Source organism: Doryrhamphus excisus, linkage group LG5 (assembly GCF_037039965.1).
Source record: "Doryrhamphus excisus strain RoL-2023G ecotype Guam linkage group LG5, RoL_Dexc_Guam_v1.1, whole genome shotgun sequence".
Lineage (NCBI taxonomy): Eukaryota > Metazoa > Chordata > Actinopteri > Syngnathiformes > Syngnathidae > Doryrhamphus > Doryrhamphus excisus.
In genome coordinates, this window is record NC_136361.1 from 3,646,887 (window position 1) to 3,673,363 (window position 26,477).

The 26,477-nt window shown below is 38.0% G+C and overlaps 1 protein-coding gene across 5 annotated transcripts in view; it reads left to right on the plus strand.

The window, feature by feature from the left end:
* Positions 1–17,076, plus strand: part of ctnnd2a (catenin (cadherin-associated protein), delta 2a) — a 259,425-nt gene extending 242,349 nt beyond the window's left edge. For 3 of the 5 annotated variants that reach the window (XM_058060561.2, XM_058060562.2, XM_058060565.2), the window contains exons 22-25: positions 3,208–3,334; positions 13,991–14,122; positions 14,274–14,344; positions 16,596–17,076. In XM_058060561.2, coding sequence (XP_057916544.2) covers positions 3,208–3,334; positions 13,991–14,122; positions 14,274–14,344; positions 16,596–17,021 — 756 coding nt within the window. In that variant the 3' untranslated portion in view covers positions 17,022–17,076. The remainder of the gene's footprint in view (positions 1–3,207; positions 3,335–13,990; positions 14,123–14,273; positions 14,345–16,595) is intronic. The other 2 variants (XM_058060564.2, XM_058060563.2) reach the window with 2 other exon arrangements.
* Positions 17,077–26,477: the final 9,401 nt, after the last annotated feature.

Consider the following 26,477-nt stretch of genomic DNA (forward strand, 5'->3'; position numbering starts at 1 on the left):
CTTTACTTTATTTGGCTTTTATTTAACCTACAATTGTGTTAGATCATTTTTACTGACACTGTGGTTTAGAAATCATGTATATATTGTGTAATATTACCTAAACATTCATTTATTCATTCATTCATTTTCTACCGCTTATCCTCACGAGGGTCACGGGAGGTGCTGGAGCCTATCCCAGTAAAAAAAAATAAAGTAAAACTAAAAAAGTGTTTTTATTTTTCAAAAAGTACATATAATGCCATTCTGTTTCAAAAATATGTTTTAAAAATTAAATCAGTCAAATGGGATCCATTATTTGGTATTTTCGAATATTTTTGTTACTTTACTTTATTTGGCTTTTATTTAACCTACAATTGTGTTAGATCATTTTTACTGATACTGTGGTTTAGAAATCATGTATATATTGTGTAATATTACCTAAACATTCATTTATTCATTCATTCATTTTCTACCGCTTATCCTCACGAGGGTCAGGTTAGGTTAAATAAAAGGCAAATAAAGTAAAACTAAAAAGTGTTTTTATTTTCAAAAAGTACATATAATGCTGTTTCAAAAATATGTTTTAAAAATTAAATCATTCATTCATTCATTTTCTACCGCTTTTTCCTCACATGGGTCACGGGGGTGCTGGAGCCTATCCCAGCTGTCTTCGGGCGAGAGGCGGGGTACATCCAAACAGAATGGCATTATATGTACTTTTTGAAAATAAAAACACTTTTTAGTTTTACTTTATTTGCCTTTTATTTAACCTAACCTACAGTTCCATTCTGTTTCAAAAATATGTTTTAAAAATTAAATTAAATTAAATCAGTCAAAGCCTAAATCAGTCGCCATCGTTTTGTATCTCCTCTCTCGTTACCGTCCCGCCGACCCCTCCCCTTTCCACATTCTCATTACTTCCTGTCATTTGCCCTCTCATTCTCTTCCATTTCTGTCTCATCTTTTCAATCTAACTCTGGCTACTCCGCTTAAATCAGTCACTCCCAAGCCCCACCCCCCAAAAAACCCCCTCCCTCCACCAAACGGCAACACACTAATGGCTCCCTTTTATATTTTTTATCATCTACTTGTGTTTTGCATTCAGAGGTAGCCAATTATCTTCATGCTAAATTGAATTGGGTTCCGGCTCTGTGATTGTTGCGGACTGTCATAATCCATTTGATGGAAAAAAAAAGGGCTCCAATCAGCGTTAAACCAACACACACACACAGACACACACACACACACACACACACAAAGGCTGTGCAGTAATTATGCAGGCCAACTTGTTGTGTTAAAATGTCCCTGCCACTAAAGTAATATACTTAATTCAAATGTCTTCATTCGTGGTGGCCAGTTGTGTTGTAGGCGTTGAGGATATTTTGATAATGAAAGAAGTGATGGATGTGTATTATGTCAAATGCTGGCATTCTTACAAGGACTGTTTGGAAGCAAAAGGCACGGATAAATGAAAAAGGACAATTGTTGGAATGAAGCTGTCATTCCTGAAACAAATTGACTCGTGTTGTGTGGCTGCTTTCTTATCTGCCGTTGGCTCCTTCACGGTAATCATGCGTCATCATAACGCTGTGGGTTTTCAAAACGTCCCCTCAAAGATGATAAAACTAATTATTCATTTCCTGTTAAAGCAGGTTTGAAAAAGATGTTTTTCTTTATGCTTCTCAAGCTGCTGCACCTCACTGGCGCCCCCAAAATATTGAAAGACCAGTTTAATGTAGTATTCCGATCACGAGGTATTGGCATTTATTCATTTTTGGATTGCGTGGGGGGCGTGCTGGAGCCTATCCCAGCTGTCTTCATACAAGAGGCGGGGTACACCCTGGACTGGTGGCCAGCCAATCACAGGGCACATATAGACAAACAACCATTCACACTCACATTCATACCTATGGACAATTTGGAGTTGCTAATTAAACTAGCATGTTTTTGGAATGTGGGAGGGGAAACCGGAGTACCCACGTATGACAGAACAACCCACGAGAATTGAACTCGGGTCTTTTAGCTGTGTGGCCTGCACACTAAACACTCAACCACCGTGCAGCCCTAGGTATTGGTAATGTTACATTATTGAGACATGATGTAAGAGTAAAATCACGCTGCATGAAAATAAGTTATTCTCCCATTCAGTGTGGAAGTGGTCATAAACAAAACCGGATGGGTTGGTGGATGGATGAATGGATGGATGGATGGATGGATGGATGGGTGGATGGCTTGGGTGGCTAGATGAGTGGGTGGATGGATGAGTGGGTGGGTGGGTGGGTGGATGGATGGATGGATGGATGGATGGGTGGATGGATGAGTGGGTGGATGGATGGATTAATAGGTGGATGAATGAATGGATGGGTGGATGTCTTGGGTGGCTCGATGGATGGATGGATGGATGGATGGATGGATGGATGGATGGATGGGTGGATGAATGGGTGGGTGGATGGCTTGGGTGGATGGCTTGGGTGGCTAGATGAGTGGGTGGATGGATGAGTGGGTGGGTGGATGGATGGGTGGATGGATGAGTGGGTGGATGGATGGATTAGTAGGTGGATGAATGAATGGATGGGTGGATGTCTTGGGTGGCTGGATGGATGGATGGATGGATGGGTGGATGGATGGGTGGATGGCTTGGATGGATGGATGGATGGATGGATGGATGAGTGGGTGGATGGATGGGTTGATGAATGAATGGATGGGTGGATGGCTTGGGTGGCTGGATGGATAGATGAGTGGGCAAGTGGGTGGATGGATGAGTAGGTGGATGGATGGATGGGTGGGTGGGTGGGTGGCTGGATGGATGGCTTGGGTGGCTGGATGGATGGATGGATGGGTGGGTGGTGGGTGGATGGATGAGTAGGTGGATGGATGGATGGATGGATGGATAGATGGGTTGGGAGGTTGGGTGGATGATTGAATGGATGGGTGGATGGCTTGGGTGGCTGGATGGATGAATGGGTGGATGGCTTGGGTGGATGAATGGATGGATAGATTGATGGCTGAATGGGTGAATAGATTGATTGATGGATGGATGAATGACTGGGGTTTCCTTTAAATTGTGATGAAACACGTAGTTTTTTTAACCAATATTTGCATACTATTTGATGGCGGATGTCCTATATTACTGTCCTATATTACTGTCCTATATTACTGTCCTATATTACTGCTATTATTGCAATATTACTCATCATGATGCTAACCTTACGTGTGCTTTTAATTCAGGACGGCTACTCCCAGTATCACTTTGTGGGTTCCGCGTCAACAATAGAGAGAGACCGACAGAGACCTTACTCGTCCTCGCGAACCCCTTCCGTCTCCCCCATCAGGACGTCGCCAAACAACCGCTCAGGTGAGTCGACATTCAGGTCCATCGTATGGGAATATTCCTAGTCTGTTTTTAACCAGCGAGAATCTCCTTCCCATGACGTTTGGGTTTAATATTTCATTTGAACTCAACTCAACCTTGTACAGTCTGCCATTGCTTGGGAAGAACACTCGGGTCTTTCAGAGTTCAAGTCCACTCATCGCAGTAGTCTTCTTTGAGCTGGAAGGATCTTAAAATAAAATGGAGGTCTCAGGTTTTTTTTTTTTTTATCACCTAGACAAGTCGTCAAAGGTTCTATGAATGATCCTTCCTTTCGACGCCTTTTGGTGCTAATGTTTGAAGTTTCGTTGAGCTTGAGTGTCTGGATCGGTCATTTTAAAGTTGAAGCAGAGGTTAAGAATAAGCCATTTTAAGAAGAAAGCGTGTTATTCTTAATGTTGTCATTCATAAAACAGTTCAAGGTGTTTGTGACGGGCTTAAAATTATTTTTTTTTTAAACCAAAAAATAAAAAAATCAACACTATCATTTTTGAGTGTGGCTTAAAAATGTCTCAATGAACTAAAATACAAATGTAAGGCATTCAGAAGACTGGTATGTATTCTACTGTGGTCACTAGGTGGCAGTAATTACATCGATGAGTCACTGGCCTCCACAGGAAGTACTGTACCAAACAGGAAGTTAAAAAAAAACAAGGGAATCTCCCAACGCTAACACATGAGTCTCTTATTTTCACTTATGTTGACTCTATCAGGTAATATAAATTTAAAGGTGACTAGAGGGCTCTAATAATGTTAAAAAAGCGTGTTTAGAAGGTCGTAAACAGGTTTTCTATGAAAAATATGAAAAAATAAAAAATAAATTAAAAATATAAAAAAATATTGCTTTTATAAATAAGGAATCCTACTTTGTGGAAATTCACTTATCACGGCCATTTAACCGTGAAAAATGAGGCATCACTGTATCCTGTCTTCCCGATCTCCTGACTGACTCCTTGCCTACATGCTAACCTAGGGGTCAGCAACCTGCGGCTCCAGAGCTGCATGTGGCTCTTCAGCTTTTATGTTGTGGCTCCCTTTGCTATTCTTGAATATGCACGTCTTTAGGCTGTTTTTCTTTAATAAGCAATGGCTCTTTTTATAGTAAAGGTTGCCGACCCCTGTGCTAACCACTAGCTAACCACCAGCATATCGTAGAATTCAACTCAGACGGACGTCAAAGTTAGCGAATGTAGATAACGAAGCATCAGCATTTAGCTGTGTTGACATCTGGGCTAAACAGCTATTAGCATCGGCGCTCACCACCCGCTGACGTTAGCTAGCTAGCTAAAAGAAATCAAGATGATAACCATGCTAACTCAACAAGTTAGCGTCCGTTACATATGTATTTCTATTTGTTGTTGTTGTTTTAAACCTAGCTTTAGCAGCGCTAGGCTGTTTTTCTTTAATAAGCAATGGCTCTTTTTATAGTAAAGGTTGCCGACCCCTTGTGCTAACCACTAGCTAACCACCAACATATCGTAGAATTCAACTCAGACGGACGTCAAAGTCAGGAAATGTAGATAACGAAGCATGCATTTAGCTGTGTTGACATCTGGGCTAAACAGCTATTAGCATCGGCGCTCACCACCCGCTGACGTTAGCTAACTAGCTAAAAGAAACCAAGATGATAACCATGCTAACTCAACAAGTTGGCATCCGTTACATATGTATTTCTATTTGTTGTTGTTGTTTTAAACCTAGCTTTAGCGGCGCTAGGCTGTTTTTCTTTAATAAGCAATGGCTCTTTTTATAGTAAAGGTTGCCGACTCCTGTGCTAACCACTAGCTAACCACCAGCATATCGTAGAATTCAACTCAGACGGACGTCAAAGTTAGCGAATGTAGATAACAAAGCATCAGCATTTAGCTGTGTTGACATCTGGGCTAAACAGCTATTAGCATCGCCGCTCACCACCCGCTGACGTTAGCTAGCTAGCTAAAAGAAATCAAGATGATAACCATGCTAACTCGACAAGTTGGCATCCGTTACATATGTATTTCTATTTGTTGTTGTTGTTTTAAACCTAGCTTTAGCAGCGCTAGGCTGTTTTTCTTTAATAAGCAATGGCTCTTTTTATAGTAAAGGTTGCCGACCCCTGTGCTAACCACTAGCTAACCACCAGCATATCGTAGAATTCAACTCAGATGGACGTCAAAGTTAGAAAATGTAGATAACGAAGCATCAGCATTTAGCTGTGTTGACATCTGGGCTAAACAGCTATTAGCATCGCCGCTCACCACCCGCTGACGTTAGCTAGCTAGCTAAAAGAAACCAAGATGATAACCATGCTAACTCAACAAGTTGGCATCCGTTACATATGTATTTCTATTTGTTGTTGTTGTTTTAAACCTAGCTTTAGCGGCGCTAGGATGGCTCTTTTTATAGTAAAGGTTGCCGACCCCTTGTGCTAGCCACTAGCTAACCACCATCATATCGTAGAATTCAACTCAGACGGACGTCAAAGTTAGAAAATGTAGATAACGAAGCATCAGCATTTAGCTGTGTTGACATCTGGGCTAAACAGCTATTAGCATCGGCGCTCACCACCCGCTGACGTTAGCTAGCTAGCTAAAAGAAACCAAGATGATAACCATGCTAACTCAACAAGTTGGCATCCGTTACATATGTATTTCTATTTGTTGTTGTTGTTTTAAACCTAGCTTTAGCGGCGCTAGGATGGCTCTTTTTATAGTAAAGGTTGCCGACCCCTTGTGCTAACCACTAGCTAACCACCATCATATTGTAGAATTCAACTCAGACAGACGTCAAAGTTAGCGAATGTAGATAACAAAGCATCAGCATTTAGCTGTGTTGACATCTGGGCTAAACAGCTATTAGCATCGGCGCTCACCACCCGCTGACGTTAGCTAGCTAGCTAAAAGAAACCAAGATGCTAACCATGCTAACTCAACAAGTTGGCATCCGTTACATATGTATTTCTATTTGTTGTTGTTGTTTTAAACCTAGCTTTAGCGGCGCTAGGATGGCTCTTTTTATAGTAAAGGTTGCCGACCCCTTGTGCTAGCCACTAGCTAACCACCATCATATCGTAGAATTCAACTCAGACGGACGTCAAAGTTAGAAAATGTAGATAACGAAGCATCAGCATTTAGCTGTGTTGACATCTGGGCTAAACAGCTATTAGCATCGGCGCTCACCACCCGCTGATGTTAGCTAGCTAGCTAAAAGAAACCAAGATGCTAACCATGCTAACTCAACAAGTTGGCATCCGTTACATATGCATTTCTATTTGTTGTTGTTGTTTTAAACCTAGCTTTAGCGGCGCTAGGCTGTTTTTCTTTAATAAGCAATGGCTCTTTTTATAGTAAAGGTTGCCGACCCCTTGTGCTAACCACTAGCTAACCACCAACATATCGTAGAATTCAACTCAGACGGATGTCAAAGTTAGAAAATGTAGATAACGAAGCATCAGCATTTAGCTGTGTTGACATCTGGGCTAAACAGCTATTAGCATCGGCGCTCACCACCCGCTGACGTTAGCTAGCTAGCTAAAAGAAACCAAGATGCTAACCATGCTAACTCAACAAGTTGGCATCCGTTACATATGCATTTATATTTGTTGTTGTTGTTTTAAACCTAGCTTTAGCGGCGCTAGGCTGTTTTTCTTTAATAAGCAATGGCTCTTTTTATAGTAAAGGTTGCCGACCCCTGTGCTAACCACTAGCTAACCACCAACATATCGTAGAATTCAACTCAGACGGACGTCAAAGTTAGCGAATGTAGATAACAAAGCATCAGCATTTAGCTGTGTTGACATCTGGGCTAAACAGCTATTAGCATCGGCGCTCACCACCCGCTGACGTTAGCTAGCTAGCTAAAAGAAACCAAGATGATAACCATGCTAACTCAACAAGTTGGCATCCGTTACATATGTATTTCTATTTGTTGTTGTTGTTTTAAACCTAGCTTTAGCGGCGCTAGGATGGCTCTTTTTATAGTAAAGGTTGCCGACCCCTTGTGCTAACCGCTAGCTAACCACCATCATATCGTAGAATTCAACTCAGACGGACGTCAAAGTTAGAAAATGTAGATAACGAAGCATCAGCATTTAGCTGTGTTGACATCTGGGCTAAACAGCTATTAGCATCGGCGCTCACCACCCGCTGACGTTCTCGCTGTTTAGCGTGATTGCCCGTTAGCCTTCAGTCGGAGCCCAGTGGCTTTTCGCGCTTTGCCAAGTGTGCATTAGCTGTTAGCATGCGTCGTTGAGGAGCCTTTAGCTGTGCTTTCTCCACCATCGGGCTTAGCAGGCTGATGAGGCAGAAAAGCACTTTTGCTTCCTCCCGGCTTAGAGAGAGAGAGAACGGGGGGGGGTGGTACGGGGGGTCTTCAAGGATGTGTGTATTCATGCGTGTGCGGAGAGACAGAAAAGCGAGGGATGATGAACAGGCGGAGAAGAAGAATCAGGGATTAAAAGGGTGGAGGATATGACCTTGGACAGCGACAGAGTTTCATGACGTGGGGGACGTGTTTGTGGGGGTGTTATGTCTCCATCTTTGCACCCTATCTTCCCGTTTCCTGTTTCCGCACCTCCTTTGCTTTTGTGCTCACCCCGCCTCCTCGAATTCAACTATTTCACATCCTCCTTCTCACCTCTCCGTCTGATCACACACATGAAGATGTTTGTATCTCCTCCCTGCATATGCTTTGTGATTTGGTCCCTTAGAGATGGTTCAAAGGAGAAAAGGGGTAATGAAGTGGGGGGGGGGGGTTGCAGAGGCGGTGACGATGGCAGGATGACACAGGGAGAAACAGACCTTTTACATCCATCATGGTTCCCGTGGGGGCGGAGGGGGGTCCTGCTGTGTCAAGAGCTGATAGAACAAGTCTCCAAGCTAGATCGCCACGGTAACCAGGGGCGATGGCAAGCATCTCTGTGGGTGTCAGGTTACAGCAGCCACCTTAATGGAATCTACCTGGGGGTCTGTCACGTGGTACGCAGTGGAGACGTTCCAAACAAAGTCCAAATGCTGCAATTTGGGGCTCAGAAGCAATTTTCTGGGGTAAAGAAAAAAGTGGTATTTTTGATAAAAAAAAAAAAAAAAGTCAGAATTTTACAAGAATAAATCTGTAATATTATGAAAAAAAATAATTTCAGTAGGTTAGAGTATTAAAGAAATCATTATTTAATAATAAAAAAATAATATATTTTTAAATAAAAAAATAAATTTAAAAAAACAATATTGTGGGACATCCTTATGGGAAATTATCTATTAATTAGTTGACTTTGGAAATCTTAAAAAAATATAGTTAATGATCTCGTGAGGGCCACAAAAGGTGAAAGTATGTGGGAACCATTGTGTGGCTAAACAAACAAAAAAGACATTTTATATATATATTTTTTTAATATAATTGCTATGATGTGCCGCATATTTTAAGAATAAAATTAAAATAGTAAGAAAAAAGTGGTATTCTAGAAAAAAATCATTATTTTACAAAAATAAATATGAAAAAAAATAGTATTTTAGTAGCATAGAGTATTAAAGAAATCATTATTTTTTTTAACTAACATTGGATGTCCCATATTGGCTTTTTTGCAAATACAAAATTAATAATTAATTAATAGAATAAATAAATTAATAAATAATGAATATAATTTGGAAATATAATAATCACTATTTTGAAAAAAATTCTAAATTATTTATATCTTGATGGGTTTATACATTTCAGGACTATTTTTTTTATTAAATAAATCATTATTTTTGTAAACTAATGTGGGATGCGACATATTGGCTTTTTTGCCAAAAAAAAAAATAATATTGTCGGACATCCTTATGGGAAATAATGTACTAATTAATAGAATGTGGAAATATAATTATCACAATTTTGAAAAATTTTCTAAATTATTTATTTATTGATGGCTTGATACATTTCAGGACTCTTTACTATGTCATGATATTTATATTTATTAAATATAATAGTATAATAGTATAATTTTTTTTTTTTAGCTAACATTATGGGAAACTAGGGATGCCGTATTTTGGCTTTTTTGCCCCCGGAAAAAAAAACATATTGTTGGACATCCCTATGGAAAATTATATAATAATTAGTTGAATTTGGAAAAAAAAAATAATAATAATAATAACTACTTTCCAAATTATTTATTTATTGATGGCTTGATACATTTCAGGACTCTTTACTATGTCATGATATTTATATTTATAAAATTAAATGTATAATATATAGTATTATTTATTTTTTTTAGCTAACATTATGGGAAACTAGGGATGCCGTATTTTGGCTTTTTTGCCCCCGGAAAAAAAAACATATTGTTGGACATCCCTATGGAAAATTATATAATAATTAGTTGAATTTGAAAAAAAATAAATAAATAATAATAATAACTATTTTCCAAATTATTTATTTCATTATGCTTTATACATTTCAGGACACTTTTACTGTGTCATGATAGTTATATTTATTAAATATGTGTGCTTTATAATCTGTGTAATCTTTAATAAATGTATTTATATATGTTCATTTTTTTTCCATGTAAACACAGTTTTATTATACAGTGGTCAACTCTGCTTCATTATGGTGTACTAAAACATTTCAAGTAACTTTTAAATAACGATAAGAACACTTGAAAGGAAAAAAAAAAACAACTTAAGGATTTATGTCCGATTTTGGCGGCCTACTGTATTAAATGTAGAAAAAAAATATATAAAAAGACTTCTTTTTTGCTCTGCTTATCTGGTTGTGAGTATTTTTCATAGCAAGTCGGAGCTTCTGTGTGTTTTCCCACAAAGGCATTTCCGTGTGTGCATAGAATACAGCATCTCGTTAAAAAGCAAGGCTCCAGATAAGAGGTGATGAATGTGTATTTTGCTTTTGTAAAGTCAAACACAGGATTGTAATAGGCGGGTTCTTTAGTATTCAAATAGATAAAAGGAGCTTCCCGGACAAAAAAAACCCTTTCTTCTATTTGGATACTTTTTGCCTTTGCCGCTGTCATTGTGATATAGGAGAGACGCCGAAGAGAACAAAGGCTGTTTTGCTTGTATTTTCAAAGCGTGTCACACACAAAAAAAAAGAAACGGGGAATGCATACGCTGTACATTATGCAGTATGCAAAAAAGCCAATATGGGGCATCCATAGTTTCCCATAAAGTTTTAGTTTAGTTTAAAAAAAAAAATGATTTCTTTAATTCTCTATGGTACTAAATTATATTTTTTTCATATTTATTCTTGTAAAATTCTGATTTTTTGTAGAATACCACTTGGGATGTCCAACAAAATGTCTTTGTTTTTGGCAAAAATGTCAATAATCTTTCCCATAATCTTAGTTTAAAAAAATCTATTTCTTTAATACTCTATATTATACATCTAATCTAAGCATCATGAAATAAAAAATTTAGAAAATAATTTCAATATAGTGATAACAATATTTCCAAATAATTAGTAGATTTCCTACTAATTAGTAGATTATTTCCCATAGGGATGTCTGACAATATAGTTTTTTTTTAACGATTTCTTTAATACTCTATGGTACTGAATTATATTTTTTTCATATTCTCATATCATTTTCTAAGATTTATTATTATATTATTATATTATAATATATATTATTATTATTGTAAAAATAAATATAACTATCATGACATAGTAAAAGCGTCCTGAAATGTATAAAGCATCATTAAATAAATAATTTGGAAAATAATTTCAATATAGTGATTGTTATATATTTCCAAATTCAACTAATTAGTAGATTATTTCCCATAGGGATGTCTGACAATATCGGGGGGGGCGGGGGGGGGGGGGGGCAAAAAAGCCAATATGCAGCATCCCTAGTTTCCCATAATGTTAGTTTAAAAAAAAATAACGATTTCTTTAATAGTCTATGGTACTAAATTATATTTTATTATATATTTATTCTTGTAAAATTCAGATTTTTTTCTAGAATACCACTTAAAAAAATGAATAATGATTTCTTTAATACTCTATGCTACTAAAATGGTATTTTTTTTCATATTTATTTTTGTAAAATTCAGATTTTTTTCTAGAATACCACTAAAAAAAAATAATGATTTCTTTAATACTCTATGCTACTAAAATGGTATTTTTTTTCATATTTATTCTTGTAAAATTCAGATTTTTTTTTTCTAGAATACCACTTTTTTCTTATTATTTTGATTTTATTCTTCTAATATGCGGCACATTTTACAAATTATTACAAATTATTTTTAATAATGATTTTATGATTGTGCTTTGAAGAGTGATGCAATGCAGTCAAACACTGCAAAGTCCAGACTGAGTATTTTTAGAATGTTCTTCACTTGGGATAATCTGCGGTATACATGTATGTGTAGTGGAAGTATCGTATATGCAGACTTGAAGGGGGGCTGATGATGCTCAGACAGGGAAGTCAGGGGTGGGGGGGTAGGCAGCATTCCGGCAATCCCATGTGTCAAAGATAAGAGGGACCGAGTAAGCACTTTGAATATGCTATAAAGGGATTACATAGGGACATGCTGTGTGTGTGTGTGTGTGTGTGTGTGTGTGTGTGTGTGTGTGTGTGTGTGTGTGTGTGTTTGAAGGTGAGAGGCAACACTCAGTGGGAGTAAACCAGTTGTTTCTGCTTGGTTATGTGTGTGAGTGTGTCACAGTATGTGTGCAGCGATGCGTTCATGTGTGGGGGGAAAATGGAGGTATCGTTACAACTGGTATTGACTTGCAGCATTGGGAGACCACAGTGTTTGTTCTGAAATGTATAAAGCATCATGAAATAGATCATTTGGAAAATTATTTCAATATAGGCAAAAAAGCCATTGTGGGACTTCCCTAGTTTCCCATAATGTTAGTTAAAAAATCTTTAATACTTTATATTATACATTTTATTTAAAAAAAAATAACTATCATAACATAGTAAATGCGTCCTGAAATGTATAAAGCATCATGAAATAAATAATTTGGAAAATAATTTCAATATAGTGATGATTATATTTCCAAATTCAACTAATTAGTAGATTATTTCCCATAGGGATGTCCGATAATAACGTTTTTTTTTTATTGGCAAAAAAGCCAATATGGGACTTCCCTAGTTTCCCATAATGTTAGTTAAAAAAATAATGATTTATTTAATACTTTATGCTACTAAAATAATATTTTTTTCATATTTATTCTTGTAAAATTCTGATTTTTTTTCTCGAATACCGCTTTTTTTAATTATTATTTTGATTTTATATGCGGCACATTATAGAACATACATTTTAAAAACTGATATGAAATATATAGATATGCTTTCACCTTTCCAAAGTCAACTAATTAATAGACAATTTCCCATAAGGATGTCCGACAATATGTTTTTTTTTGGCAAAAAAGCCAATGTGGGACATCCCTAGTTTCCCATAATGTTAGTTAAAAAAAATAATGATTTATTTAATACTCTATGCTACTAAAATAATATTTTTTTCATATTTATTCTTGTAAAATTCTAATTTTTTTTCTCAACTACTACTTTTTTCTTATTATTTAGATTTTATTCTTCAAATATGCGACACATTATAGCAATTAAATAAAAAATATATATATAAAATGTATTTTTTGTTATTATGTATTTTTATATTATTTTTTTTATTTTAAAAACTAATATAAAATGTATTTTTTGTTTGTTTAGCTACACAATGGTCCCCACATACTTTTGACATCCGACAATATGTTTTTTTTTTTGGCAAAAAAGCCAATATGGGACATCCGTAGTTTCATATGTTAGTTTTTAAAAAAAAATAATGATTTCTTTAATACTATATGCTACTAAAAAAATTTTTTTTCATTTTTATTCTTGTAAAATTCTGATTTTTTTTTCTAGAATACCACTTTTTCTTCTGATTTTTTATTTTATTCTTCTAAGATGCTGATATAAAATGTCTTTTTTATTTGTCTAGCCACACAAAAAGCCAATATGGGACATCCGTAGTTTCATATGTTAGTTTAAAAAAAAAAAAAAAAGATTTCTTTAATACTATATGCTACTAAAAAATTTTTTTTCATTTTTATTCTTGTAAAATTCAGATTTTTTTTTCTAGAATACCACTTTTTCTTCTTATTTTTTATTTTATTCTTCTAAGATGCTGATATAAAATGTCTTTTTTATTTGTTTAGCCACACAAAAAGCCAATATGGAACATCCCTAGCTTCCCATCATGTTAGATAAAAAAAAGATTTATTTAATACTCAATGCTACAAAAATGACATTTTTGTTCATAATATTACAGGTTTATTCTTTAAAATTCTGATTTTTATTTTGTCTTTGACTTTGACTTTGTCTCATATTTTAATCAAAGTCCTTAATTTTTTTCATTTTTTGGGAAATTTCCTTTATTTTGAAATGCAGATATTACCATGTATTTGTCATATTGTGTCATCAATAACAATTAAGAACTGCTTAGCATTGATTATGTTGATATTGACAGAGTGCACACCGACTCCCGTGCAAAGCCGGCTGGGATAGGCTCCAGCATATAGAAACTAAATGTGCTGACAGGCTAAATGATAAATAATGACGATGCATCTCGGAAATGCTTACGCTCGCACAAATACGAGCATGCAGGGGTGTGAAGGCTCACGCTGTTCTCATTATTTCTTCCGTGCGTGTGTTTGTGTGTTTATGTGTTTGTGCAGCGAGCGCCCCGGCGTCTCCGAGAGAGATGATGAGTCTAAAGGAACGCAAGATGGACTACGATTCCACGGCAACCAATGCCGGTTTCCATAGCAACAAAGGCGAGCACACATCCCGGAAAGATGGCATGGCAGGTGTGTGTGAACGCAATCCATCGTTTGGAGTCTTTCTTTTCATTATGCAAACATTTGTATCAGTCTGTTTTTCATTGCGGTACAACACGCTACTTTTTTACTTTATAGTACTACTAAATGATTATTCATTATCATATCGTTCCCATTCAAGTATCCTGCGGGACATCTACCTTGTTCCGAAACTCTTACCTGACCGCCAGTGATGATATCAAGCCAAACCAGGTAAGGCAGTGCAACAAAAACGGCATGTCTGCACTTTGAATTAGCTCAAATCGATGCATGGCACTCCCTGCAGTTTAGTATATACCGTATTAGTAGCTATTTTTAATATAGTAGCTGTAATTTTGCCAATGTACCGTAAATGTACCCTATTTTCTGGACTATAAGTCGCACAAGGCAAAAAATGCATAATTAAGCAAAAAAAAATACATAAGTCGCATTTTTTGCGGGTAATTTATTTTACAAACAACTTGCATAATGCACATATAAATAGATATAAAATATATAAATATTCACAATATTTTATATAAATATATATAAATGCATAATTACGTAAAAAAAAACATACAAAAGTCGCACTGGAGTATAAGTCGCATTTTTTGCGGGTAATTTATTTTACAAACAACTTGCATAATGCATATATAAATATATATAAAATATTTAATATTTAAAATATTTTATATAAATATATATAAATACATAATTAGGTTAAAAAAACATACATAAGTCGCACTGGAGTATAAGTCGCATTTTTTGCGGGTAATTTATTTTACAAACAACTTGCATAATGCATATATAAATATATATAAAATATTTAATATTTAAAATATTTTATATAAATATATATAAATACATAATTAGGTAAAAAAAACATACAAAAGTCGCACTGGAGTATAAGTCGCATTTTTTGCGGGTAATTTATTTTTACAAACAACTTGCATAATGCATATATAAATATATATAAAATATTTAATCTTTAAAATATTTTATATATATATATATAAATACATAATTAGGTAAAAAAACATACATAAGTCGAACTAGAGTATAAGTCGCATTTTTTGCGGGTAATTTATTTTACAAACAACTTGCATAATGCACATATAAATAGATATAAAATATATAAATATTTAATATTTAAAATATTTTATATAAATATATAGGTTAAAAAAACATACATAAGTCGCACTGGAGTATAAGTCGCATTTTTTGCGGGTAATTTATTTTTACAAACAACTTGCATAATGCATATATAAATATATATAAAATATTTAATATTTAAAATATTTTATATAAATATATATAAATGCATAATTAGGTTAAAAAAACATACATAAGTCGCACTGGAGTATAAGTCGCATTTTTTGTGGGTAATTTATTTTACAAACAACTTGCATAATGCATATATAAATATATATAAAATATTTAATATTTAAAATATTTTATATAAATAAATATATAAATACATAATTAGGTAAAAAAAACATACATAAGTCGAACTAGAGTATAAGTCGCATTTTTTGCGGGTAATTTATTTTACAAAACAACTTGACCAAAAAAGACATTACATCATCTCGACTGAATAGATGTAAGATATGCTAACACAATAGTTATTCAGCTATATAAAAAATAAACAGTATTTATTTAACATAAACAGTTTTTTTCATTTATAAGTCGCTCTGGAGTACAAGTCGCAGGAACAGCCAACCTATGAAAAAAAGTATCGCAGCTCAAGTACTGTTAAAGGTCCTATAGTATTTTTCAACAATTCCAAAATAAATTCCAAAATAAAAAATAATATTAGTAGCTATTTTTAATATAGTAGCTGTAATTTTGCCTATACAGCCTGATTGGCAAATGTACCGTAAATGTACTGTATTTTCTGGACTATAAGTCGCTCCAGAGTATCAGTCGTACAAGGCCAAAAAAAAAAAAAAACATAAAAAAAAAACATAAGTCACACTAGAGTATAAGTCGCATTTTTTGCGAGTAATTTATTTTATAATAATTATATAATATAATTTATAATAATTTTATAATAGCGAACAGGCTGAATAGATATAAGATATGCTAACACAATAGTTATTTAGCTACACGAAAAAAAAAATTATAATTTTTTTATAATTTTTTTGTTAGCGCAAATAGGAATATGTTGTTTTATGTGCTAATAATAAATAATAATAATATGGCTTTTTTAACTCGTACGCACTTGTCCGACATGTCACATTTTAAAAGCAACGTCACACTAAGTTAGCCTGTTTGCTAAATAAAAACAAAGCCATTGTTGGTATGCTGATGTTATGATGATCATATCTTTATGAACTATCGCATGTTGCATTGATGTGCATGGAAATGAATATGCAGCCCCGCCCCTTTTTATTATTTTAGTATTTATCAATTCAGCCTGACACCCTGATCTCCCATCACTTCCCTTCACTGCACTTCACCCCACCCACACTTGCATCCCCTGCAGGCCCCAGTCCAGCCCTGCACCGTGCCCCCACAGCCCCAGCAGGACAGTCCGTCAACAGCCGCTCTAAAAGACTACGACCACTATCCCCCCCCTCCTTCCTTCCCCCAGCCTCTGCCTCCACAGCCTCCCCTCCACAGCCAGAGCCGCAGCGTCGAGGAGGCCTACTACGAGGACCAGGGACCGCCGCTGCCGGCTCTGCCTCCCCAGCCCCAGCCGCAGGTCCAGGTACAATCCCAACCTCAGGCCCAACCCCAGCAGCCTCCCAGCACCGCCGGGCCACCTCGGGACCCCCGGGAGGATCTGCGAATGCATCTTGGTCTCAAGTCCACGGGCAACTATGTAGACTTCTACTCAGCGTCCCGGCCGTACAGCGAACTGAACTACGAGACCAGTCACTACCCGGCCTCACCTGACTCGTGGGTCTAATTAGTTAGACCGCCATGAAGATGACGCTTGGGGTGGGGGGGGGCGGGGGGGGTATGGTCTTCTCGCAAGTATTTCAGTGTGCGGGGGGATTTATTTTCCAAGCACATCAAGTTTGCAAAGTAGTCCTGAACCTCCTGACAAGAAGCCTCATGAAAAAACCGAGGCGAGATAAAGTAACAAAGTCAGGTCATGTGACAAACAATGCATGTGCATGTCGGCGTTTTTTTTTTTTTTTTTTTTTTAAAGCCACAGCTCACTTTTTATGTCTTCGAACTCACAGAGTGAGTGCAAAGGTTTGTGTGAACAACCGAGAAAGGCCGTGAGCGGGCAAATAGCGAAAGAAAACAAGCGATAAGGCGGAGGGAATTGTGTAAAGAACAGGAGGCGAGCCAGGGATGACGGTGTAATGGGGATGGCTTGGGAAGAGCTTTTTTTTTCCGAAGGAGGAGTCCTGACCTTTTTGTTGAAGGCGGCAACGGGAAGAGAAAATGACTTGGAGAAGTGGGTTTTTCCTATTTTGCCTGAACGTAGCACTACTTTAATCCCCTGCAATTTTTTTTTTTATTATTTTTCTTTTTTTTTTCTTGCCTTTTTCCCTCTGGATTAATTTTAACGGAATGTCATTATCTTTTTTTCTACTTTTCTACATTTTTCAAGTCATTTTTATGTATGCAAGATGTTTTTTTTGTTTTTTTTTTTTTTCATTCGTGAGACTGACAAAAATCTGTAAATTAAGAACCCAAGAAGCAAACATCACCAGAACGGAAGTGGGCCCAATCCCTGCCCTGCAGTATTTGTGTTTCTCAGCCTTCATCCAGTTGAATATTGTGGTGGAAAAAAACGCACAAATGTGGAATTGATCAAGGCTGAGGCGTCAAAAAAGTGCTTTTTCACTGCCTAAAAAGAATGCACTCACAAGCACAGATAGTGTTTGGGATGGTCCGATTCATCTTTATCGAGGGGGGGGGGGGGGGTTGCGTCATCATTTCTCCGGGAGTAAATATACATATAAACTAACATTGGAGGAGGACAAGTTTGCCAAACTTTAACCCCCCACCTACATGGATGACTTTTAAAGGGATATTCCGTCACAGTTTACAGACACTGACTGGATGTCTCACTCTGATGTTTTTTTTTTCATGTTGCTGTGTAGATGTGCAGCCTCACAACAGTATGTTGGGTGCGTATGAGTTTGTGTGCATGTCGGTGACAGAATGCGTGGCCTGTGCGTAGACACATGAACTCGGGTGAGCGTATTTATGCATGCATGTGTGTAGTTGTGTGTGTGTGTGTGCGTGTGTGTGTGTGTATGTGTGTGTGTGTATAACTCAATGTCCAAACAAGGCATTCCTACTTGACAGTCTGTCCGGTTTTGCTAACCACGATACAAACAAATGAATTGTTCATATAGAATGACAAATCTATAAATATATGAATATAAATATAAATATATAATATAATTTTTATGTGCAGATATCTGTGTCACTAAAGCGCAAGATGAAAAAAAAATGTGGTGTACAAAAAAAACAACTAAGCCCAATGACCCCCCCCCCCCTTCCCCCCCCTCCCAGCCCCGACACTCCTTCAACAAGACTGAAGAGAAACCTGATGCTCAGGCTCTGGTGCGAGTTGTGTGTTATTGTGTGTTCATGCTTCTTAAATGACCTTGCCGAGAGAGGACAGGACCTGAAGAACACAAGGAGAAATAATAAAAAAAACAAAACAAACAACCATTTGCAAACAAATTTGACTTTTTTTTATGTTTTTCTACAAGTTGAATTGATTATTTGGAGGGCAACAATCATTCTCTTTGGCCGAGGTACTGTAATGGTGTAATGGTACAGCTGCTACCTTTTAAAAAAAATTAATTCCTTTAATGTGTTATTTTGCAGTAAATATAATTTATCAAACAATTTGTTTCCCCAGGCTGCACGGTGCAGGAGTGGTGAGCACGCAGACCTCACAGCTAGGAGACTCGAGTTCGATCCCATCCTCGGCCATCTCTTTGTGGAGTATGCATGTTCTCCCCGTGCATGCATGGGTTCCCGTTCCATTCCAAAAACATGCTAGTTTATGACCACTTCCACACTGAATGGGAGGATAACGTCTTTTCCTGATGGTACTGGTTGGTGTGCAGGCCACACAGCTAAGACACCCGAGTTCGATTCCACCCTCGTGTTGGCATCTCGTGGGTTGTTGTCTCATGCGTGTGTACTCCGGCTTCCTCCCACATTCCAAAAACATGCCAGTTTATGACCACTTCCACACTGAATGGGAGGATAACTTCTTTTCATGCAGTGTGATGGCATTCTTATATCATGTCTCAATAATGGAACATTGGCAATACCTTGGGCTGCACGGTGGATTGAGTGGTTAGTGTGCAGGCCACACAGCTAAGACACAAGTTCGATTCCACCCTTGAGCATCTCGTGGGTTGTTCTCCCATGCGTGGGTACTCCGGCTTCCTCCCACATTCCAAAAACATGCCAGTTTATGACCACTTCCACACTGAATGGGAGGATAACTTCTTTTTATGCAGTGTGATTGCACTCTTACGTATATCATGTCTCAATAATGGAACATTGGCAATACTTTGGGCTGCACGGTGGGTTGAGTGGTTAGTGTGCAGGCCACACAGCTAAGACACGAGTTCGATTCCACCCTTGAGCATCTCGTGGGTTGTTCTCTCATGCGTGTGTACTCCGGCTTCCTCCCACATTCCAAAAACATGCCAGTTTATGACCACTTCCACACTGAATGGGAGGATAACTTATTTTAATGCAGTGTGATGGTACCCTTATATCAATTCTCAATAATGGAACATTGGCAGTACCTCAAGCTGCATGGTGGATTTAGAGCGGTTAGTGTGCAGGCCACACAGCTAAGACACTCAAGTTCGATTCCACCCTCGTGTGTAGGTTCCTTTTGAACACAACTGCCCCCCCTAAGTCAATGCAGGAGATCCTCCATTGTGTTGTGACTGATGCATTCAATGGAGCACAGTTTTTTGTGCCCCCAAACAGAAACGAAAAGATCAAAGCGGAAAAGCTGATTTTACTTAGTTGACCCAACTACCGAAAAAGCGACAATCGTGAAATTGATGTGACAGTTGAAGTTGTCTGTTAGCGATACAGTCACTCTCGCGTAGCAGATACACAATCCAAAAGCCCCCACAGACATGATGGAGACAATGCCCGCAATGTCAATTTACATTATCCTTTGCACAGATTCTTAATGGCTGCTGTCTCCCTTCCCCGACTGACAAGCAACAGTGTTAACAGCTTGATACCATCACATGTTCTCCTGTTCAATGGCGGTTTGACTGACAGGCTTTGTGGGAACATGTTGTATGACCGTGCTTTGAATATCAGCTGTGTTCACGCTTCCTCTGATAATAACCTCCTTTCTGATGCTTCAGAACTAATGGACTTGCACAGTGTGGCGGTCGGGCATGTCTAAACACGGCGGGGGGGTGCTTAATAATTTCACTGTGGCAGCGGATGGAGCAAGGTTGCTAATAACTTAGCAACATGTAGATGTGTAGCAATGAAAGGAAAGAATTTGACTATATTGTCATGGAGATTGTTTGTCCATATGTGCCCTGTGATTGGCTGGCGACCAGTCCAGGGTGTACCCCGCCTCTTGCCCGAAGACAGCTGGGATAGGCTCCAGCACCCCCCGCGACTCTCATGTGGATAAGCGGAAGAAAATGAATGAATCAATGAACATTATTAGAGTCCTCCAGACATGAAATAGCACCCCTATAGTCACATTTACACTCCTATTACCCAAAAGTGGGTGAGAAAGTGGTAGAAAATGAATGAATGTGAGTGTGAATGGTTGTTTGTCTATATGTGCCCGGTGATTGACTGGCCACCAGTCCAGGGTGTACCCCGCCTCTTGTCCGAAGACTGCTGGGATAGGCTCTAGCACCCCCCGCAACCCTCGTGAGGATAAGTGGTAGAAAATGAATGAATAATAATAATAATAATAACTAACTAATAAGTGTGAAGTTGGTGGCATTATAATAAGCGGTTAGCACACAGGCCTCACAGCTAGGAGACCCGAGTTCAATCCCACCCTCGGCCATCTCAGTGTGGAGTTTGCATGTTCTTCCGGTGCATGTGTGGATTCCAAAAACATTCCAAAAACATGCTAGGTTAATTAGCGACTCCAAATTGTCCATAGGTATGAATGTGAGTGTGAATGGTTGTTTCTCTATATGTGCCCTGTGATTGGCTGGCCACCAGTCCAGGGTGTACCCCGCCTCTCGCCCGAAGACAGCTGGGATAGGCTCCAGCACCCTCCCCCCCGCGACCCTAGTGAGAATAAGCGGTAGAAAATGAATGAATGAATAAATAATAATAATAATAATAACTAACTAATCAGTGTGAAGTTGGTGGCGTTATTATAAGCGGTTAGCACACAGGCCTCACAGCTAGCAGACCCGAGTTCAATTCCACCCTCGGCCAACTCTGTGTGGAGTTTGCATGTTCTTCCGGTGCATGTGTGGATTCCAAAAACATTCCAAAAACATGCTAGGTTAATTAGCGACTCCAAATTGTCCATAGGTATGAATGTGAGTGTGAATGGTTGTTTGTCTATATGTGCCCTGTGATTGGCTGGCCACCAGTCCAGGGTGTACCCCGCCTCTCGCCCGAAGACAGCTGGGATAGGCTCCAGCACCCTCCCCCCGCAACCCTAGTGAGAATAAGCGGTAGAAAATGAATGAATTAATGAATAATAATAATAACTAACTAATCAGTGTGAAGTTGGTGGCGTTATTATAAGCGGTTAGCACACAGGCCTCACAGCTAGCAGACCCGAGTTCAATCCCACCCTCGGCCATCTCTGTGTGGAGTTTGCATGTTCTTCCGGTGCATGTGTGGATTCCAAAAACATGCTAGGTTAATTAGCGACTCCAAATTGTCCATAGGTATGAATGTGAGTGTGAATGGTTGTTTGTCTATATGTGCCCTGTGATTGGCTGGCCAACATCCCAGGCTGTACCCCGCCTCTTGCCGAAGACAGCTGGGATAGGCTCCAGCCCCCATCCCCCCCGCCCCTCCCCGCGACCCTAGTGAGGATAAGCGGTAGAAAATGAATGAATAATAATAATAATAATAACTAACTAATCATTGTGAAGTTGGTGGTGTTATTATAAGCGGTTAGCACACAGGCCTCACAGCTAGGAGACCCGAGTTCAATCCCACCCTCGGCCATTTCTGTGTGGAGTTTGCACATTCGGTTAACAGGTGTACGGAGTTTCACATAATATGAAAAAAAAAAATTACGTATGATTTAATTTATACAGACACAATATATGAACAAATGTATTGATAGCGGCAACCATGCCAGTAATTTAAAAACAGTTTTTTATTTTTTTTTATTTAAATACGCCTGTTAAGCATTATTATTATTATTATTACACTCATAGTATTCTTTGTAAGTATTGACAAATAGATGTTTGACAATACTTCTGTGCTTATAGCTGTATATGTTACGTTGCATCGGAATTCATGCCTCGACTCCTTCTCTCCTCCTCTTCTTTGATTCTGTCGGGTTGAAGATGTTCGATGAGGTATCAACCTGCTAGCCTCCATTGTAGGGAAACTGATGCAACTGAATTTAACTTACTCTCAGATCGCCTCTAGCTACTTTTCTCCCAGACACCTTCTGCTCTAATTCTCATCGTGGCCATCCATGTCCTGGAGATATAAACGAGGAGAAGATGGCCAACTGTGAATGATACTTTGAGGATTGGAGCATGAAATTAATTTGCATTTAAGAAGGACCTTGAGTTCTGAATGAATCACCTATGAAGGGAATAAACATGCAAAGGCAAGGGTGCCGACGGAGATATATGGAGTAGCGTATGGATGAGGTCATTCAATATCGGTGGGAAGTTAATGAGCAGCATCACTCTTGGGACAACATGCATGCAAAATGCTGCCGATGTTCTTGCAACATCTGGCAACAAAGATCAAGCCACTCTTCATAGCATGCATGAGCCAAAAGTACAACTTTGGAGAAGTTTTTTTTTTGCTTCAAACGGCTTCAGCTGTCAGGTTCTCGCCCCAGCGAGCCCTTTTTAGAAATGCATCTACTGCATTTTTCTTGGACACCCGCCTTTGATCAGCAACACCTTTAAGGTGGAACGGGGAGCACTTAAGTAAACAGATGCTTATTTATGCATTCAGCTTGTGGTTAGCATTCATATGAAGCCACTTGCAGGGTTTAGCCCAGGGGTCTCAAACTCAATTTACTTGGAGGGCCACTGGAGCTCGGGTCTGGGTGAGACTGGGCCGCATCAGGTTTTCACAAAAAAACGCATTTATTAAAAACAAAAAAATTTGGTTCCAATTTTCTACAAGAAAAGCTCTGATAAAACATTCCACTGTTCTCAAATATCTTAATTTATTTTTTTCTGTACAAAATAAAATGAAAAATAAATAAACAAATCAAGAATAAAGAAAATCAATCAATCAGTAATAAATAAATAAATATAATAATAATAATGAAACGGCAAATAACAAAAACTTAAGAAACCACATATAGTTGGTGGGTAGACAAATTATTTTTTTCAGATTAAAATGAACAAAGCATTATTAGAGCCCTGTAGACATGACAAAACACGACTATAGTCACATTTATACTTTTTTTATTTACAACATATTGCGCAACTGCAGGGTCTTGAGACACATGCTAACTCGCAAACTAGAGAGCTAGCGACCTAAACGGTAGCCTTCAAGTTATTTCCTTTAAACTTAAAAAAAAAAAAAACTTACCACTTCCACACGGATAGGGAGGATAACTATTAACAGTTATTTAACCTTTAACATGAACATTAATCAAACGTAATAATTTCTTCTGGGTACATGATACCATACAGCAGGGGTCTCAAACACGCGGCCCGCGGGCCAAATGTGGCGCGCAGGACACTAGTTTGAGGCCCCCGCCTTGATATGAAAGTTTAATATTAATGCGGCCCGCACAAGTTTGATATGGACCCAGAAAAAATTATTACGTTTGATTAATGTTCATGTTAAAGGTTAAATAACTGTTAATAGTTATCCTCCCTATCTGTGTGGAAGTGGTAAGTTTTTGGCTATTTAAACCTGATGCGGCCCAGTCTCACCCAGACCCGAGCTCCAGTGGCTCCCCAAGTAAATTGAGTTTGAGACCCCTGACCTAAACGGTACCCTTCAAGTTATTTCCTTTAAACTTAAAAAAAACAAACTTACCACTTCCACACGGATCGGGAGGATAACTATTAACAGTTATTTAACCTTTAACATGAACATTAATCAAACGTAATAATTTCTTCTGGGTACATGATACCATACAGCAGGGGTCTCAAACACGCGGCCCGCGGGCCAAATGTGGCGCGCAGGACACTAGTTTGAGGCCCCCGCCTTGATATGAAAGTTTAATATTAATGCGGCCCGCACAAGTTTGATATGGACCCAGAAAAAATTATTACGTTTGATTAATGTTCATGTTAAAGGTTAAATAACTGTTAATAGTTATCCTCCTTATCTGTGTGGAAGTGGTAAGTTTTTGGCTATTTAAACCTGATGCGGCCCAGTCTCACCCAGACCCGAGCTCCAGTGGCTCCCCAAGTACATTGAGTTAGAGACCCCTGACCTAAACGGTACCCTTCAAGTTATTTCCTTTAAACTTAAAAAAACAAACTTACCACTTCCACACGGATAGGGAGGATAACTATTAACAGTTATTTAACCTTTAACATGAACATTAATCAAACGTAATAATTTCTTCTGGGTACATGATACCATACAGCAGGGGTCTCAAACACGCGGCCCGCGGGCCAAATGTGGCGCGCCGGACACTAGTTTGAGGCCCCCGCCTTGATATGAAAGTTTAATATTAATGCGGCCCGCACAAGTTTGATATGGACCCAGAAAAAAATATTACGTTTGATTAATGTTCATGTTAAAGGTTAAACAACTGTTAATAGTTATCCTCCCTATCTGTGTGGAAGTGGTAAGTTTTTGGCTATTTAAACCTGATGCGGCCCAGTCTCACCCAGACCCGAGCTCCAGTGGCTCCCAAAGTAAATTGAGTTTGAGACCCCTGACCTAAACGGTACCCTTCAAGTTATTTCCTTTAAACTTAAATAGCCAAAAACTTACCACTTCCACACGGATAGGGAGGATAACTATTTACAGTTATTTAACCTTTAACATGAACATTAATCAAATGTAATAATTTTTTCTGGGTACATGATACCTTACAGCATCCATATCAAACTTGCGCGGGCCGCACTAACATTAAACTTTCATATCAAGGCGGGGGCCTCAAACTAGTGTCCTGCGGGCCACATTTGGCCCGCGGGCCGCGTGTTTGAGACCCCTGCTGTATGGTATCATAGGACAATAACCAGAAAGCCGAGACTGAACAGTATGTTCTTAACACAAAAAAAACGCTTTTATTGGCTCATCACTGTCAACAAAATTGTGAATTTAATATGTCATTTGGGTGTAACATTAGATATTGCTTTTTGGAGCAAATCTCACAATGTAATTAGTTCTGAATGCCAGCATATCCGCATTTAATAATATAATAACCCCCTTTTATTGTTTTCAGTCAGGCATTCTTTCATCAAATGCATCCTTTTTCTATATTGTCATTTATTACTGAATGGAAAAACTGCAATTTGTATGCTAATTTATATAATTGACGTACACAAACAAAGCTGGAGTAGAAGCAGCGATCTCAATGTTTTGTGTCGTTTGTTAAAAATAACGATAATTTATCAAATAACGTTCTGGTAATGCCTGTTTAAACTCAACACGCTTTGAGCTGTTGATTATTTTCGCTCAACAATCGGCCCCCCCGCTGTAGTTGTTGCGGGTGTTTGTTTGAATTAGCTTGAATGAGCTTTTTGTGATGCCGATCACTGCTGTTGCATACAAAGGTTCCATAAATAGAAATAATAATAATAATAATGATGATGATGGTAATAAATTGGAAGCTTTTCTCTGCAGGTTGTTGCTGCTTCCTGTTTACGTCTGGTGAGTATTTCCTGGTGTATGACCTTGAAATTTATGCTTTGTCAGCATTCAGCGATGTGTAGTAGTTGGTAAAAACAGATATTTGGGTGGTATAAGGACTGATGCTGTACTTTGTAGAGATTGCTGGGCTTTATTTTGATGGAAGTTATCTAACCAAAAAAAAATTTTTTTTGGTCAAAAATGTGTATTCATCAAAGTTGCCATTGTTGGTGTTTGAAGGCTTACACATGAAAAATAACAATATTTCAATATGGTTCTTTTACAATAATGTAATGGTTAATGGTAATAGTTTTATTTCATGTAAACATGCATCAGATTACAATTGAATGCATCACATAATCAGTTCCACATGTCCAAAAGGAGTAGGAAGAAGCAAAGCTTATTAAATCCTACCCCTCCATCTGGTACTTTTACAATC